General features: G+C 44.4%; 1 protein-coding gene across 17 annotated transcripts in view; it reads right to left on the reverse strand.

The window, feature by feature from the left end:
• Window positions 1-16,878, reverse strand: part of CAMK2G (calcium/calmodulin dependent protein kinase II gamma) — a 269,130-nt gene that overhangs the window by 28,249 nt on the left and 224,003 nt on the right. For 12 of the 17 annotated variants that reach the window (XR_014788772.1, XR_014788771.1, XR_014788770.1 and 9 more), the window contains 3 exons: window positions 7,550-7,618; window positions 6,173-6,217; window positions 2,540-2,588 (listed from right to left, as the gene is read on the reverse strand). Coding sequence is in view for 13 of the 17 variants with exons in the window: in XM_084841433.1 (XP_084697559.1) it covers window positions 2,540-2,588; window positions 6,173-6,217; window positions 7,550-7,618 (163 nt within the window). In the remaining 4 variants the exon portion in view is untranslated. The remainder of the gene's footprint in view (window positions 1-2,539; window positions 2,589-6,172; window positions 6,218-7,549; window positions 7,619-16,878) is intronic. The other 5 variants (XR_014788773.1, XM_084841436.1, XM_084841435.1 and 2 more) reach the window with 1 other exon arrangement.

The raw sequence follows: 16,878 nt of genomic DNA on the forward strand, positions 1-16,878 counted from the left end.
TTAAAAATGCATACATACACATAAAATACACACACAGAGGAACAAAAGCAAAAACAATGTACATTCAGTAAAAAAGAAAGAAAAAGAATGGACCAGGACATCAAAGCAACTATAACGTTCTGTACAAAGATCTTGCTGGGGAACCTTGCCAAGCCATCCTCAGGCTGCTTATCCCTATACCTGCCCTTTTAAGCCAACACTGGAGCTACCAACTGCGAGGGTCTGTCATGACCTTCCATTTACCTGTTATGCTATCAACAGTTACAACACCCTAAGCATGAAGGTTTCCAGCAGCTCATCTGTAAACTGCATTCACACAAGAATGCTAGATAAAATGGTTCAGCTCCAGTAGAAGACTGGATTATCAAAGTTCCCTCTGGCAAAAGGAGGCTCATCATGGGGAAAGCACATGGGTGAGAAAATGGGAGAGAAATGACACTGCAGAAGAATCATCCCTTCATGGGCTTGGATAGCAATGTCAGCATTTGGTTTACACAACTGAGCAAATACTGATTTCCAAGGAAAGGTAAAAGGGAGTGAACAAGGCTCCCACAAGCTACCTCTCTAAACCCCCATACATTTGTTCAAGCCCTGCACAGACACTTCAGAATTACAGCCCACTCTTAAGAGGTCATTTCATATTGGCTATAATGATGTTTTGCAGTATCCCTTTGATATGCATAATATTGGCATGTGTGTAATAGGAGCATTGGAAGTTGCCTTATGCTGGGTCAAAGCACTGGCCCACTACCATCTCCTCTGACTGGCAGCAGCTCTCCAAGGTCTTAGGCCATTGCAATCTTTCCCAGCCCTGTTACCGGAGACCCTTTCAACTGGGCTCACCCTGGAACTCAGTGAACAGGTGCTCTACCACTACACAATGGGCACTCACTTCATAGCATCTTACTAATACCTTCTTTCCACCACTCTATCACTCCTTGCTAAACATATTTCTTCCTGCAAAAGCTCAAATACCCATCTCAAATTAAGCAGGCACACTGAGAGTTTTTGCAAGTAGGCAAAAGAGCTAACAAATACCCCGTTTTTTTGCTCTCATCAGCCCATTTCCTCAATTAAGCAGAAGATAAGATACTCTCAGGGCAGGGTTTTGCTGGAGGATCAAGGAGTGGGAACAACAATAACAAGGAGTGGGAAGTAGCAGGGCAACGACCTGTGCCCCCTTTCCCCAAAATAGCTTGCTGCCTTGTGCCATTAACAGATACTGCTTGTCCACATCCTTTGTTTCCCTCTGTGGTTAGCAATGGGGAGTGGGACATGACACCTTTCGGGGGGGGGGGGCAGTTGCTGACCAGTACACTTTTGTGATCCCTGTCACTTGGAGTAGCGGCTTCAACTGATTGTGCTGAGAAATCAGCTCAGGTTTTACAAATTAGCCTAGGCAAGGGGCCATTTCACAATGAGCATTCTTTTCAGGGCATTTTTGCAGTTGTGTCCCCCCAGTCCCCTTCTGGATCTGTCAACCTTTTTTTAAAGATAACATGTATTTGCTCAGGTTACACAGATATGGGGGACTGAAAGCAGGTTGCTCCTTGATATGGCATGGCTTTCTGTGGGGATACATTTTTCGCAGAGTACTGAAGAGCCTCTTTAAAATCTGTTTTCAGGGTTTGAACAGCTTAAACAGAACCTACATGGACAAGTGCTTTTTGGTGCCCATGTTATATCTATGGTACACACTATGATGCAGCCATATGGGAGTAGCTGACTTAAAAGGGCATCATGTGACTCATTCATATGGTCATCTGGCCTATAGAAGATCTCTGTGTGTTGGTGGGGACAGTGTCAGCCAAGAGATATTAACAGGGTAATTCTTTTAAGAAGGCTTCTCTTGGCCAGTTCCACCTCACTGCTGGCCTTAAGCCTTCAGTTGGGAGCGGGGTAGTAGGGGGAGATGCCATCATTGTAACTGTTTCTGTATTTTGAGGCCTGATCCTGCATAGCTGCTAGGTAAGGAGGCAAAGCTTTGATACAAGAAAATCTCCCAGGCAAATATCACACCTGTGTAGAATCCACTCTTCCTAATGGCAAGGATCCTCCTTCCTCCACACCAGTGAGTCGTTTTTGTTTGGACCCAATTTACACAACTGTTTCTGATATGTTGAAAACAATGTGAATTGATTTTTGTGGGCAGGTCAAACCTGCCTATGAATTAGTCAAAAGTGAACTACATTTTTATACTTGTGTGAGGAGCAGGAATATAGCAGTTTTGTTCTCCCCGAAATTCCTGGAACTAAATGGTTTCTCAAGTGATAAATTCCAGTCCTGAAGACAGTCTGGAAAACTTAGGTCTAATAAAATGAGGAAGAGAGTCAGACATGCCTGGCTTAGACACCAACAAGTCCAGAAGCTAGCAATTTCCTTACAGGAACCAGCAGCCTAACACCACACCAACTCCGGCAACTGGGAGAAATAGTACAGTTCAGTCCACAACAACAGGTACGCAACCTGCAATGGCAAACTGCTCTGTCACTGTCAGTGGGCCTGGAAGCTCTTGTCTGCTTGCTATCAAGGCACCTACCCTTCAGGTCCTCATCTTCAGTGGTGGTATTACAGCTCTCTGTAGAACCCTGCAAGACAGACGATGGAAATATCAGCATACACAGGATAAGCAGGCTAGTTCAAACCAGACAATAGGGGAAATGGATAAAAGCAACTAAAAGAAGGGACCAATCCTCTAAAAGCTCTGGCTGTTGCCATTCACACACTAGTAACCTTGTAGATGACTGTAACATGCTCTGTCTGGGGCTGTCCTTGAAGATAGTCTTCGAACTCCAGCTAGATCAACATTCTGTTGCCTGTCTCCTCATGAGGTCAGCTGTGGTGACTATGATAAACGTATACTTGTTCAGTGGCACTAGCTGCCAATATGCTTCCAAGCCTGATTTAAGGCACTAACTATTATTCTTGGAGGGAGCAATCCTATGCCGAGAGGCAGCCGCCTCCTCTGCACTCCAATCACCCTGCTTTCGCAGCTAGATGGCCGATTTCGGCTGTCTAGCCATGGGACATCGGAGGGTGGGGAGGCTGGAAGACACATAGGAAATGTCATGTACGAACTCCCCCCCTGCCCCGCCCCCAGGAACATCCCCTTTCCCCCTGCTCTGTGCTGCTCTTACGAGCGTGGGGCACAGGGACGATCCGTGCAGTCTACGAGGCAGTGGGGGAGGCAGTTCTCTGGGAACCAACCAATCCTATGGCCATCCAGCCACTGTCTAGTGGCCATAGGATTGCACCCAAAGTCTTAAATGGCTTGAGCCCCAAGCATATTTGTGAGAATGTCTCCTCCCATATGAACCTTCTTGACATTTGGTATTTTCTGGAGAAACTATGCTTTGGATACCTTTGCTTTAAAATCTAGTGGTGCCTGGGGCAGAGCTTTCTTTGTGGTGGCACCACAACTGTAGAATAGAATAGCTCAGTAGCTCAAGTTGTGATCACCTAGCTACCTCCATTCTCTTTCACTTATTATCCTCTCACTAGCCACATTTGGTCAGTCATCTGTTGAGAAACAAGCCTTAACAAGTGTGGTTACCCGAAACCAGCAATGCTAAGCCTGCAACCAGATCACTCCTTAGCACACTTAATTTGATTTCATGTCAGTTTTGTGACTTGTGCCATAGCTCAAGTATTCATGTGTTTCCTATACAGTCAAGTGAAAAAGAAAGTACACCCTCTTTAAGTTCTATGGTTTTATGTATCAGGACATAATAAAAATCATCTGGTCCTTAGCAGGTCTTAAAATTAGGCAAATACAACCTCAGGTGAACAACAACACATGACATATTACACCATGTCATTATTTATTTTACAGAAATAAAGCCAAAATGGAGAAGCCATGTGTGAAAAACTAAGTACACCCTTACTGCTTCCATAGGTATGAAGAGGCCAAGTAGCAGCCAGTTGCTGCTAATCAAATGTCCTTGATTAATTGATCATCAGCAAGTGTGACCACCTCTATAAAAGCCGAAGTCTCAGGAGTTTGCTGGTCCCGAGCATTCAGGTATGTGTTAACACAATGCCAAAGAGTAAAGACATCAGCAATGGTCTTAGAGAAGCAATTGTTGCCGCCCATCAATCTGGGAAGGGTTATAAAGCCATTTCCAAACAATTTAAAGTCCATCATTCTACAGTGAGGAAGATTATTCACAAGTGGAAAACATTCAAGACAGTTGCCAGTCTTCCCAGGAGTGGACATCCCAGCAAATTCACCCCAAGGGCAGACCGTGCAATGCTCAGAGAAATTGCAAAACATCCAAGAGTTACATCTCAGACTCTACAGGCCTCAGTTAGCATGTTAAATGTTAAAGTTCATGACAGTACGATTAGAAAAAGACTGAACAAGTATGGTTTGTTTGGAAGGATTGCCATGAGAAAGCCTCTTCTCTCTCAAAAGAATATGGCAGCACAGCTTAGGTTTGCAAAGTTGCATCTGACCAAATCACAAGACTTCTGGAACAATGTCCTTCGGACAGACGAGACCAAAGTGGAGATGTTTGGCCATAATGGTTTTTTGGCGAAAACCAAACACAGCATATCAGCACAAACATCTCATACCATCTGTCAAGCATGGTGGTGGAGGGGTGATGATTTGGGCTTGTTTTGCAGCCACAGGACCTGGGCACCTTGCAGTCATTGAGTTGACCATGACCTCCTCTGTATACCAAAGTATTCTAGAGTCAAATGTGAGGCCATCTGTCAGACAGCTAAAGTTTGGCTGAAATTGGGTCATGCAACAGGACAATGATCCCAAGCATACCAGCAAATCTACAACAGAATGGCTGAAAAAGAAAAGAAGGTGTTGCATTGGCCCAGTCAAAGTCCAGACCTCAACCCTGAAATGCTGTGGTGGGACCTTAAGAGAGCTGTGCATAAACAAATGCCCACAAACCTCAATGCACTGAAGCAATGTTGTAAAGAAGAGTGGGCCAAAATTCCTCCACAACTATGTGAGACACTGATAAAGTCATACAGAAAATGATTACTTCAAGTTATTGCTGCTAAAGGTGGTTCTACAAGCTATTGAATCATAAGGTGTACTTAGTTTTTCACACATGGCTTCTCCATTTTGGCTTTATTTCTGTAAAATAAATAATGACACGATGTAATATGTCATGTGTTGTTGTTCATCTGAGGTTGTATTTGCCTAATTTTAAGACCTGCTAAGGACCAGGTGATTTTTATTATGTCCTGATAGGTAAAACCATGGAACTCAAAGAGGGTGTACTTCCTTTTTCACATGACGGTACATCAGGGCTTCCTGATCCTGAAACTGATTGCTGTTGTTTCTAATTGTTGCTGAATACATTTTTAATTTTCTCCAGCTGCATCCAAGCATCTGTATGCACCCTGATACATTTGATGAAGTGTGGCAGAAAAAGTGGGCGATCGGAAGGCAAAGCTTGAGATGGCATCGTGAAGTTGTTGCGAAGTTCTAGCATTGTGTTGTAGGCAGGTCTATCTCTCTTTTCCCTTTTCTTAAGTTTTTCTTAAGAAATCTTATGAGAGAGGGGCTGCAGGGTACAATGGCACAAAGTCCACAATTAAAGAAATAAGCACTAATAATGGAGAGGCAGCAGTACAATGGTCAGGAACAGACAGCAAAATGCTGCAACTGCACATTATGAAAAACACAGGGCCTCTGCAGATCCCCTCACTGCCAGCTCCATATTGAATTCTCCCCAGCACCTTCTGTAATGTGTAGGAAAATGTATGTCGTGCATTCCACTCCTTCCACACCCTCCTCTGGCTGCTAGTGGCAAGGGAGGGGGAAATGCAGAATGCAATAATGTTGGGACATGGGATATAACAAGACGGGCAGGGTGAGAACTCAATAGGAGACTGCCATCTTCAGCAAGAGCCCAATGTTCTGCCTTAACACTTCTGTCAAGAGCAATGTGTGTACTTCTTTAACGAAGTAGATGCTTTGGTGCCAGAAATCCAGTAAGTGGAGTAAAACAGAGAATATGGAATTCGGGGGTGGGTGGGTTGCATCACCATCTCCTATTCTATGATTCTATGATTCTCATGCAGTGTTACACAATAAGTTACACATAAACGTGCTAGTCTGAACTCACTCTAATAGGCCCAATTTTGGGAGATAATGAGGAGGGATGTTAGGGACTATGAAGGCCCTTTGTGAGCCTCACCTTACCTTTATGCCATCATTGGCATTGTGGACAACAGTAGTTTGTGGTTCCTAATTGAAAGAGGACAGAAATAAAGAATCAGATACAAATTCCAAAGCTTTTCTCCCTCTGCATGGTGTCCATTGGGAAAGCAAAGTGACAAACAAGAACAAAGCACAAATGCCTCTATCCTAAGATGGTCGTGTGAGTACATAGCACACGCACACATACACACCCCTTGCAGGACTACTAAAGGGTTTTGAAAGATAAAAACCCAACTGTAATAGCTAAACTCACCAGGAGACAAAGCCATACATTCCTCTCCATATCCCAGTTTGCCTTGTGAACTTTGTGTAGCCCAGAAGATTTCCAGTAGTGCTCAAGAAAAAGCCTGTGTAAACTTTGACAAGTAATTAGCTAAGCAAGAAGGATGTTGCTCATTTATTTAATAAAGCCCGCATCAGCACTGCACCCAGAGCAAAGAGATTGGAGGTAGAGCTTTGTCTCCAAGTTTTCCCCGCGGAGCTTTCTGGTGTTATTTCTCTCTCTAGAGGGATATTCATAACTTCCCCACAAATTGGTAGCCAAAGCACCCCAGTGCTGCATAGCAAACAACTGCTCAGACACGGAACTCATAAAATCCCATGTTTGGTTCAAATGGAATTTCCAAAATGAGACACTTTCAATAAAAATAGAAGGGGATCAGTTGAGCATTGTAAGAGCTGCAGTTTAAAAAGCCAGTGCATGATGGGGTGAAGTGTGTAGGAGAGGGGATTCAAATTATGAAATATCCCAAGAGGGGGAAAAAACGCTAAGGCGTTAGACAGAGTGAAAAGCAACTATCCAGTCTCTAAGAGTCCCTACTAAGCTCTTACAGTTGCACTCATTCCTGAATTATTATGGAGAGGCTGGCCCTTGCCCAGCTCCATTCCCACTCTAAGCTCTGTAGCTGCTTCTTCTTAAGCAATGTGACAATGCCACAAGTCTACTGCCCAGTTTTTAAGGAAGGCCAGTGAGAGGTCAAATACAAAGGAATGTGTGGCCTGCTGCAAGAGTGTTAGTGAGGAACAGTGAAAACCCCAGGGCAAGTAAGGCAACGGGAGAGGTTTCCATTCCTTCATTCTTTGGAGACTGGATGCCATTGACCATTCCACCGCAGCCTCCTTGCGGTCAAATATCAGGCAGAATGACCACGAGAGTGTCTGGACAAGCTGCAGGCCCCACGTACAGACAACACTGCGCTTTGCACCTCTTACTTGCAAGGGGGCTGGGACAATCCCAGGGGCAAGGGGCCACAGACAGAACTAAGCCAAAACACAGAGCAGCACAGGCAGCATTCTGGGCAAGGGCAGGAACCAAAAGTAAAAACCAAACAAGGACAAAGAAATGCTTGGGAAAGATACCATGGACATCTGCACTGGGGGTGTTTCTTTTGCTGGGCTTACTACACTGGCTTTGTTGTTGGTCTGTGGCTAAGACAGAAAAACAGACGGTTTAGTTTCCCACTGCCCTACTGGGCAACAGTTATAAAATCATTACATTACTATTGCTGCAAATCCACATATCAGCTCAGTCCCTTCCAAAATCATCCCCATGAGAGAAAGGAGAAGAAAGAGGACAAGGGGTTGCGTGGTTTATCGTCTTCTATGGCAGAGATATATCCAGATACAAATGGAAGATTAAACAGGATCGGCAAAAGAGGAAGGGGATGAAAAAAGATGGTTGGTCCAAAAGTGAACTGGCAGGAAACTTAGGGGAAATGAGAAGCCTAGATAGGAATATTAACTCAGCCAAGGAGTAGTGGAGAAAAGAGAAGGGAACGCATTCAGATGAAGTGCAGTATGTTGGATAAAACAAGCTGGTGGTTGGCCATATTCAGAAACCTTGAGGTTGGAGCAGAATGAAGAAAGATACCCATGACTAATCTCTAGGTAGGCTGGAGAAACCAATGCATTTAACAACCTCCCTGCAGGCCCATTTAAATTTCTGATATTGGACGTATAACTCATGGTCACATGAGCCTGGTTGACTAAAACATTCTGATTTGAAAGCCTCCTTTTCTTCCCTGTACTTCTGCATCCTATCATTCTAAGTTGCAAGGGTTGGTTGCCTGGCTGGTTGGCTCAGACATACTGACTATGCTACTATCACAGGGTGCAGGATTCCCAGCCTATATATCTCTAAAGGAGAAATGTCCAGTTTCAGAAATCCTGCTAGAATTCAGGTTTATTTATTTACAATATTTATATACCGCTCCATATCTAGAACAGATTTCAAAGTGGTGAACACAAGAAATAAAATAAAAAGATTAAAACACCACATTAAAATTATACTTGTTTAAAGTATAAGCTATAAATATGCAAACTGAGATCCAGATGTGCATTATGCAAGAAGCAACCTGTCCCCTAGTGCACCTTCTCCCTTGAGATGCACATCATGGCCAGCACATACCAACTCTAACCACCAAGCACTAGACTCAAATGGTAACAGATGAACTGAGACAATTTAGGGCTCGTCTAAGCCATCAGCTTACTATGGGGGACACTGCTGCGCTGAAACTTATTTAGTATGCAGTACCTACAGTGAAGGAGACACAAAAATATCCAAAGGAACCAGGTAATTATAAATTGAGTATAATTGCAAATAAACACCGAAAATATAATACACTTGTTATAAAGACAATGATTGCATTTGTTGTAGTACTCCATTCGTCTTTGAGATTCTTAAGTTGTTTTGTCTTCTACATTGAGGACCAGTATTTTTATTATAAAGATTTAGCTTTGTGTTGTGAATAGTATATAAAAGCTACAAATGTATTTCCCATTACAGCTTTTGGGGGGGAGAAAAACTCCTTGGGAAATTCTTGCAGTAAAGGTTTTGGAAGATTCACACTGGAACATGCGGTATTTCAGAGGCCGGAGACAGGGCTGATTTGATTTAAATCAATTTGCCTTAAATCATGGTTTAAATCACTTATCTAAAGGACTCAATTTTAATGATTAAATCACAGCTTAAATTAGTAGTGGGGAAGATTCTATTTAATCATTATTTTTTAGTAAAAGTACATTGTTTAATATAACCTTAATATGTATTCAGTAATGTAGGTTTCATTAGAAGGTAGGTACATAGTGGAGGATACATGCAGCAGAAGTTTCCTAAGGAGTCAGGACTGTATGAATATGTTCCGTTTACTTTTGGTTTCACTTTCTATTCCCCTCCCCTATCCCTTGCATTTAGGGGCCGCAGTGGCTTAGTGGTTAAGACGCTGAACTGCAGACTGGAAGGTCGGCAGGTCAGCAGTTCGAGATCTGAGTGCTGCGTGACGGAGTGAGCTCCCGTCTTCAGTCCCAGCTCCTGCCAACCTAGCAGTTCGAAAGCAAGAAATTGCAAGTAGATAAATAGGTACCGCTTCGGCGGGAAAGGTAACAGCGTTCCGTGCACCTCGGTGTTCAGTCATGCCGGCCACATGACCACAGAAGCGTCTTCAGACAGCGCTGGCTCTTCGGCTTAGAAACGGGGATGAGCACCGCACCCTAGAGCCGGACACGACTGATTGGGGACACCTTTACCTTTTTATCCCTTGCATTTATATCCAGATTCCTCCTCTTTGTTGAGACCTACTCCATCTCCCAAATTCTCTATTCATTGACTTTCTCTATCTTTGCACTTGGCGAGAGAGAGGAGAGAGAGAGAGAGAGAGAGAGAACATGCACCCCGTGCAGTGCAGAATAGGACTGATCAGGTTATCTCTCATCTCCATAAACTGGTATTAACGTATTCACTGAATATAATTAGAAGTTGTATAATTAGTATTCATGATGATATCCTTGACCTAGGCTCTTTTTTTACTGTTTTAATAAAATTTCAAAATCTGGTTTAAATTTTTAAAAATCCAATTTAAGTCAAACAAAGATCAAATTTTTATTTTGCAAAAAAACCATTAATTTTTTATCAACCCTGGCTGGAGAATATTGTCAGCTGCTCTCCACAGGAAATGATGTTTCAATGGATGAATGTTTTAGTTTGAACTGGGTTTTGATGAAGTTTTGATAAAGCAATGAAACAGGATACAATCTGGAGATGTCATCAACAAATAACTATCATCATTTTACTAGCCATAACAACTAGAATCATTGTCCTTATGACAAATGTATTATATTTTTGGTATTTATTTTCAGTTATGCCCACTTGATAATTATATGGTTCTTTTGGTATTTTTGTGTCTCCTTTACATTTTGGAAACCTTCTCCTTTGTGTTACCTGTATCTACAATGAAGCCACCTGGAGATCTAAGAGGGGACTACTGGAAACTCCATGTTTGCAATTGAAATTGCACTGTACTGACCCAGAGCATGGTCTCAGGGCACATGATACAACTGTACTGCTGAAGCTAGGCAGATCTGGAACCATCAGCTGCCTGGGTGGGAGACTACTTAGGAACCAATATAAAAGCTACTCTGAGCTCTTTAAAAAAGTGTAATACATAAATGAGAAGATAAGCGGGACAGATTCCCCTCAATAAAATATAATAATGCAAAGAAGTGCCTGGGCACAAAAATCCCACATTAACCTGTTCCATCAGACACCCTGACTACCATAGCATCGTGGTCGCTCCAAATCTCCTCCCCCACTAGTATCCATTTTCACTGGTACAAAGCCCCTCCTCCTATTTTTAATACTTTCATCTGCACTTACACATAAACCTGCAGTGCGAGTTTGCAGAATCAAACTTCATCACAGCAAGGGTGGCCAAATCTGCATCCCTCAGATATTTAAAGGCAGCATTAAGGACAGCCTCTAAGGGCAGCTGATAAACAAATACTGCCCTCTACAAGGACATGGCAATAGAAAGATACACCCCAAAAAGTGGCATGGGCTAATCCACTACTTACTTATTTAGGAGTAATTGGCAGACACAGAGGCCCTCAGGACCCATGTGACTTGTCCTGGCCACATGGTTCTGTCTTCCTCTCTCTCACACACAGTCCAGAAGCATATTGCACTGTGGGAAAGTAGTTCCTACACTGCTGGGGGTGAGTGGGTGGGGGCAACAAATACAAATTGAACACAACCTCTGTAAATTACCCCTCACAAATCTTTGATGCATTAAGAGGAACTCTAACAAACCTTAAACATGTTCAATTGTGTGTGCATGCACGCACACATGCAAACTTACATATGCGTGTGCGCACGCACATGCAGAATTCATGTACAAGCCTTTGAACTCTTTGTTTTCTAGAATGATGTCCTCTCTGTTACACTTAGGGCACACTCACTGACACATTAATTCATGCTTATATTAAAGTTGTTCAGGTATTTCCACATGACCAAAACAACTGAAATTTGATATGCAGTGAAATTTGATGTGTCTAAGAAGACCAAATTATTAGAAAAGCCTAAACACTGGAGATTTTTAAACCTAACCATTAAAACTCGCAACATGAAGTCTCTCTCAATACAGGTTGCGGAACGGCAAAAGCAAGCAAAAACACATGGGACAGAACGTTGGGCTTCCACTGAATTCCATTGCCCCTTCATACACTTGAATTAGAATCTGGCTATATGTTACATTCATCATGTGAGAAGCAGCCACTTGTAAGCCAGGCTCTGACCGTTGAGAATTTTGAAGGCTTCCTTTGCCCCTGCCCCCTCCAAGAGACAGGCAGAACAAGCTCGAGAGGATCACCGAGCTGCTGGTTGCCTTCCTCCATCAGTTATTTATTTATGCTTACTTCATCTCTTTAGTGGTTCACTTTCCTTGGAGGCTGAGAGCAGGAATAGGCACCATTAGCTGCTAAGGGGCAATATGATAAGCATATAGAAACAAGGCATGGAATACAATTCACTCCTGCTTTCTCTGTTTGTGCTCAGGGGAACCTTCAGAATGCCCCACTTTCAGAGCCTGGCTTACATATGGCTGCTTTTCATGTGATGAGTGTACCATGTAGCAAGGCTTGAAGCGTGTGTGTGTGTGGGGGGGGTATTTCTACTCTTCTTCCATACCCAATAGTGCCATTTTCACTCAGATCTCACTGGGCCGGATCACATGACACAAAGGTGGTTAATAAGCCATGGTGGCTTCTTAATCACCTTGCATGTTCTGGTCGCATGCCAGCCCGATATACATAATTAACCTCACTGTGCGTGGCTTCTCGTGTTGTCGGATCCCAGCGAGGGTGGCTTGTTGGGATGGTTAACAACCATTTCTTTAAAAAACAAGGGTTCTGGTATTTAACATGGGAGAGACCCACGTTGAAGATTATCTTTAATATCTTTAAGTTCACCCAACATAGTGAACACCAAGTATCATAATGCAATGGTGTATTCAAGAAAAATGCTCGCCACACAAAAATGACAAAGGGAAGTCTGCTTGTGGTGATGTCATCACATCTTAAATTAACTCGAGAAATGGCATGGGACAGCTCAAGTGATTTCCCGCTCTAACAGTGAAATCTTATGCATGCTTACTTGGATATAAGTTCTAGTGTGTTCAATGAGAATTGTGCTGTAAGATGATCTGAATGACTCAGTTAAATGTTAACACCAAACAGTGATGCTAAACCTGACAGTGACGCTAAACCTAAGTACCAGGTCTATTCCAAGCCAGACAGTAAGGAGGTCAGGACAAACATACACATTCAGGCTACACAGAGAGGACACAAAAGAAAAGAAACATTTACAGTAAACCTGCTATTTACAGAAATGGGGGATGGCAGACACTTCTCTGCCCTAGTAGCAACAAGCATACACCAACAAAACTGCCCAGGTTTGGTTATCGGGCAGTATAAAATTTTAATAAATCATCATCATCATCATCACAGCAGCAGGCAGGCAGGCAGGCAAAGAGTCCATTTCTGTGCTGAAGTCCCATCTTCCTAATACAGCAACTGGAAACCCAAATGCTGGGCACTGCTGCCAAGGAACAAGACAGAAGAGGGTGATTTCCATAGAGTACATGCCTGCAAACATCCAACCTATTTATGGAAGGAAATTTAATCCAGATATTAGTTACTCTATGTAAAGTTTAATACTGCATCAGCTGAATGACCCTGTTACAGGATGCAGAGATTAAGATGGAAAACCTAACTGCTTAAAGATGTAAGTCTGGGAGCAGAGACTCCTTTACTACTTCCTAAGCTGCTGTGATAATCTATCTAAGCTGTGGGAGCTTTTTTGGCTAAACAGTGTAGTAAAATGGTTAAAATAAAAAAAATAAAAGTCTGGTGTTGTCTCCTAAGCACTGCAATACCAATACCAGCTTCTACCACATCACTGGAAAAAGGCAAATTTTCTTACTATGAATTCTGGTCCTCCATGGCTTCAGGAAGGCATTGTAAACCCTTCAGGATACTCCCTCCCCACTTGGGCCAGGAGACAGGGCCAAAACTGTAGACCAGGGGTCCCCAACTGTTTTGGACCCATGGGCACATTTGGGAATTTGAGAAACTGCTGTGGGCACCACCATAAAATGCTTCCATGGATCTTAGGTTGCGTCTTATTCAGCCTGTCTTTCATGTCTATTGGACACCGCAACATCTCTTTAATAAGTTAGTGTCTAATTCAGCTAACTGCTGAAGGTGCAATACTGCTAATAATTCTTTTAAACATATGTTTCAGCAATGCCCAGTAGTTGTTTCTTTTTGGGAGGAGGTTATCACAGAGATAAATTTTGTACTGGAACAGTCTTTAATATTTATTTATTATTTTATTTTTATTTATTACATTTCTTAATCGCCCATCTGGCTGGTAACCTGGCCACTCTGGGCGATGTACAACAGTACAATTTAAAACAGTAAAATTATACATTAAAACAGTATTTAAAAATACCCTAACCCACTCCAAATGCCTGCCTGAATAACCAAGTTTTCAGTGCGTGGCGGAAGCTCATTAAGGATGGGGCATGGCGGAGTTCCCTAGGGAGGGAGTTCCACAGAGTGGGGGCCACCATAGAGAAGGCCCTCTCCCTCGTCCTCACCAGCCTAGCTGTTCTGGCTGATGGGACAGAGAGAAGGCCATCCGAGGCTGATCTTGTTAAGCGGCCTGACTGGTGTTGCTGGAGGCGCTCCTTGAGATAGGCTGGGCCGGAACTGTATAGGGTTTTAAAGGTCAAAACCAACACCTTGAATTTGGCCCGGAAAACAACTGGTAACCAGTGCAACTCCTTCAGCGCCGGAGTAATGTGATCACGCTGGCGGCTGCCTTTAATCAGGTGAGCTGCCGCGTTCTGTACCAGCTGCAGCTTCTGAACCGTCTTCATGGGTAACCCCAAGTAGAGCGCATTACAGTAGTCTAGACGAGAGGAGACAGATGGGAGCAGATGGTTGGGAAGGTACGGGTGGAGCCACCATATCAGATGGAGTTGGTACAATGCTGTCTGGCTCACGGCTGACACCTGAGCCTCCATGGACAGCTGGGAGTCTAAAATGACCCCTAGGCTGCGGACCTGGTCTTTCAAGGTTGCTATACCCCATTCAACACCAGGTCAACATCCCCCAACCTACTCTTGTCTCCCACCAAAAGTACCTCAGTCTTGTCAGGGTTCAGCTTCAGCTTATTCCTCCCCATCCAGCCACTCACCGTCTCCAGACATTTAGACAGGGATTCCACAGCCAACCCTGGTGAAGATTTGAACGAGAGGTAGAGCTGCGTGTCATCCGCATGTTGATGATACCGCACCCCAAATCTCCTGATGATAGCCCCCAGTGGCTTCACATAGATATTAAATAGCATCTGGGAGAGTATAGAACCCAGTGACACCCCACATGTGAGCGGCCATGGGTCCGACACCTCCTCTCCCAGTGCTGCCCTCTGGTACCTGCTGGAGAGGAAGGACTGGAACCACCGTAATACGATGTCTCCAATGCCCATCCTCTCCAGGTGGTCCAGGAGGATACCGTGGTCAATGGTATCAAAAGCTGCTGAGTGGTCGAGGAGAACAGGGAAAGAGCATTCACCGCTATCCAAAGCCCTCCTCATATCATCCACCAAAGCGACCAAGGCCGTTTCTGTCCCATGCCCAGGCCTGAAGCCTGATTGAACTGGATCTAGATAATCGGCTTCTTCCAAGTGTGCCTTCAACTGCATTGCCACTTCAACTGCTCAATGATCTTGCCCCAGAATGGCAGATTCAAGATTGGGTGAAAGTTGTTCAAAACTTGGGGATCCAAGGAGAGCTTCTTTAAGAGCGGTCTTATCAGAGCCTCCCTGAGGGCTGATGGCATCACTCCCTCCTCAAGGGAGGCATTCACCACCACCCTGATCCCCTCACCCAATCTCTCTCTGCAGCTCATAATGAGCCAAGATGGGCCAGGATCAAGTAAGCAGGTAGTCAGCTTTACAGATGAAAGCACTTTGTCCACTTCATCAGAAGGAAGAAGCTGGAACCAAACCCGCAAAACCGGTTTGCCACAGACCACCTCTTGCTCGCTAACTGTATCCACGGCGCACGGAATAACATTCCTGATCTGATCAATTTTATCTGCAAAGTGCCTTGCCAAGGCCTCACAGGAGGCCTCAGAATGCTCCAGTGGTTCCAGAGCAACTGGACCGACCAGGCTCCAGACCGCTTGGAACAGCCTCCTGGGACAGCACTCTGCGGACGCGACAGAGGCAGCATAGTATTCCTTTTTTGCTGCCTTCACCGCCACATGATAGGCTGAAGATATAGCTCTAGCCTGTGTCCTATCGTCTTCGGAGCGAGACTTCTGCCACCGGCGCTCTAGCTGTCTCACCTCCTGTTTCAGAGCTTGTAAACCGTGGATTGAACCATGGTGCAGTTTGAACCCTGTTCAGGGGGAGAGGGCATTTCAGAGCTACCCGATCTAATGTGCCAGTGATTGCAGCCACCCCCACCAGGGTCTTGACCGAGTGGCTCCAGAGAATTCCCAAGCGTGTTCAGGAATCTATTCGGATCCTTAAGACGCCTGGGGTGGACCATTTTAATGGGTCCTCTACTTCTGCAGAGGGGTTGTGGAACCGAGAAGTCCAACGTCACCAGATAGTGATCTGACCATGACAAGGGGGTGGTGGATATACCCCCGACTTCCAGATCACTCCCGCTTCTCCAGAAACAAACACAAGGTCTAGTGCATGACCGGCTACATGGGTGGGCCCAGTTGGAATAGGGTACAGCTCCCAGGAAGCCATGGTCTCCATGAAGTCCCGAGGTGCCCCCGTGAGGACAGCCTCTGAATGCACACTTAAATCCCCCAACACCAATAAGTTAGGGGATTGCACATGCACACCAGAGACCACCTCAAGCACCTCGGCCAGGGAGTCTGTCGCGCAGCAGGGTGGACGGTACATGAGCAGAATCCCCAGGCTGCCCTTTGGGTCCAACCTCCAGTACATGCACTCAGCAACCTTGGTCTCCCGGAGAGGGGGTCTAGTGAAGACCAAGGACTCTCGGTAGATAACAGCCACTCCCCTCCCCCGATCCCCAGCCCTTGTGTACATAATATTAATTGATGTACACAGTCTCTAAATTATTTACCTGCTTCATGGAAATTGAAGCATAAACTGTCAGTGTAAATGGATTCTCTATGCCCTTTTGACAGCTAAGACACTGCTATTATAACACTGGAAGGATAAACATTCACCTCCTATAATGCAATGGACTGAGGACTTTCAATGTTTGAATGGGTGGCATATTGACACATCCTTCAAATGGATACTTTGGATATTTGGTCCACTTTTGTTGAGGCCTATGTATAATTGCTAGAAAGCTGTATGA

This window comes from Heloderma suspectum, chromosome 3 (assembly GCF_057233095.1).
Source record: "Heloderma suspectum isolate Gila_16-S chromosome 3, 16-S_ref, whole genome shotgun sequence".
In the NCBI taxonomy this organism is placed as follows: Eukaryota; Metazoa; Chordata; class Lepidosauria; order Squamata; family Helodermatidae; genus Heloderma; species Heloderma suspectum.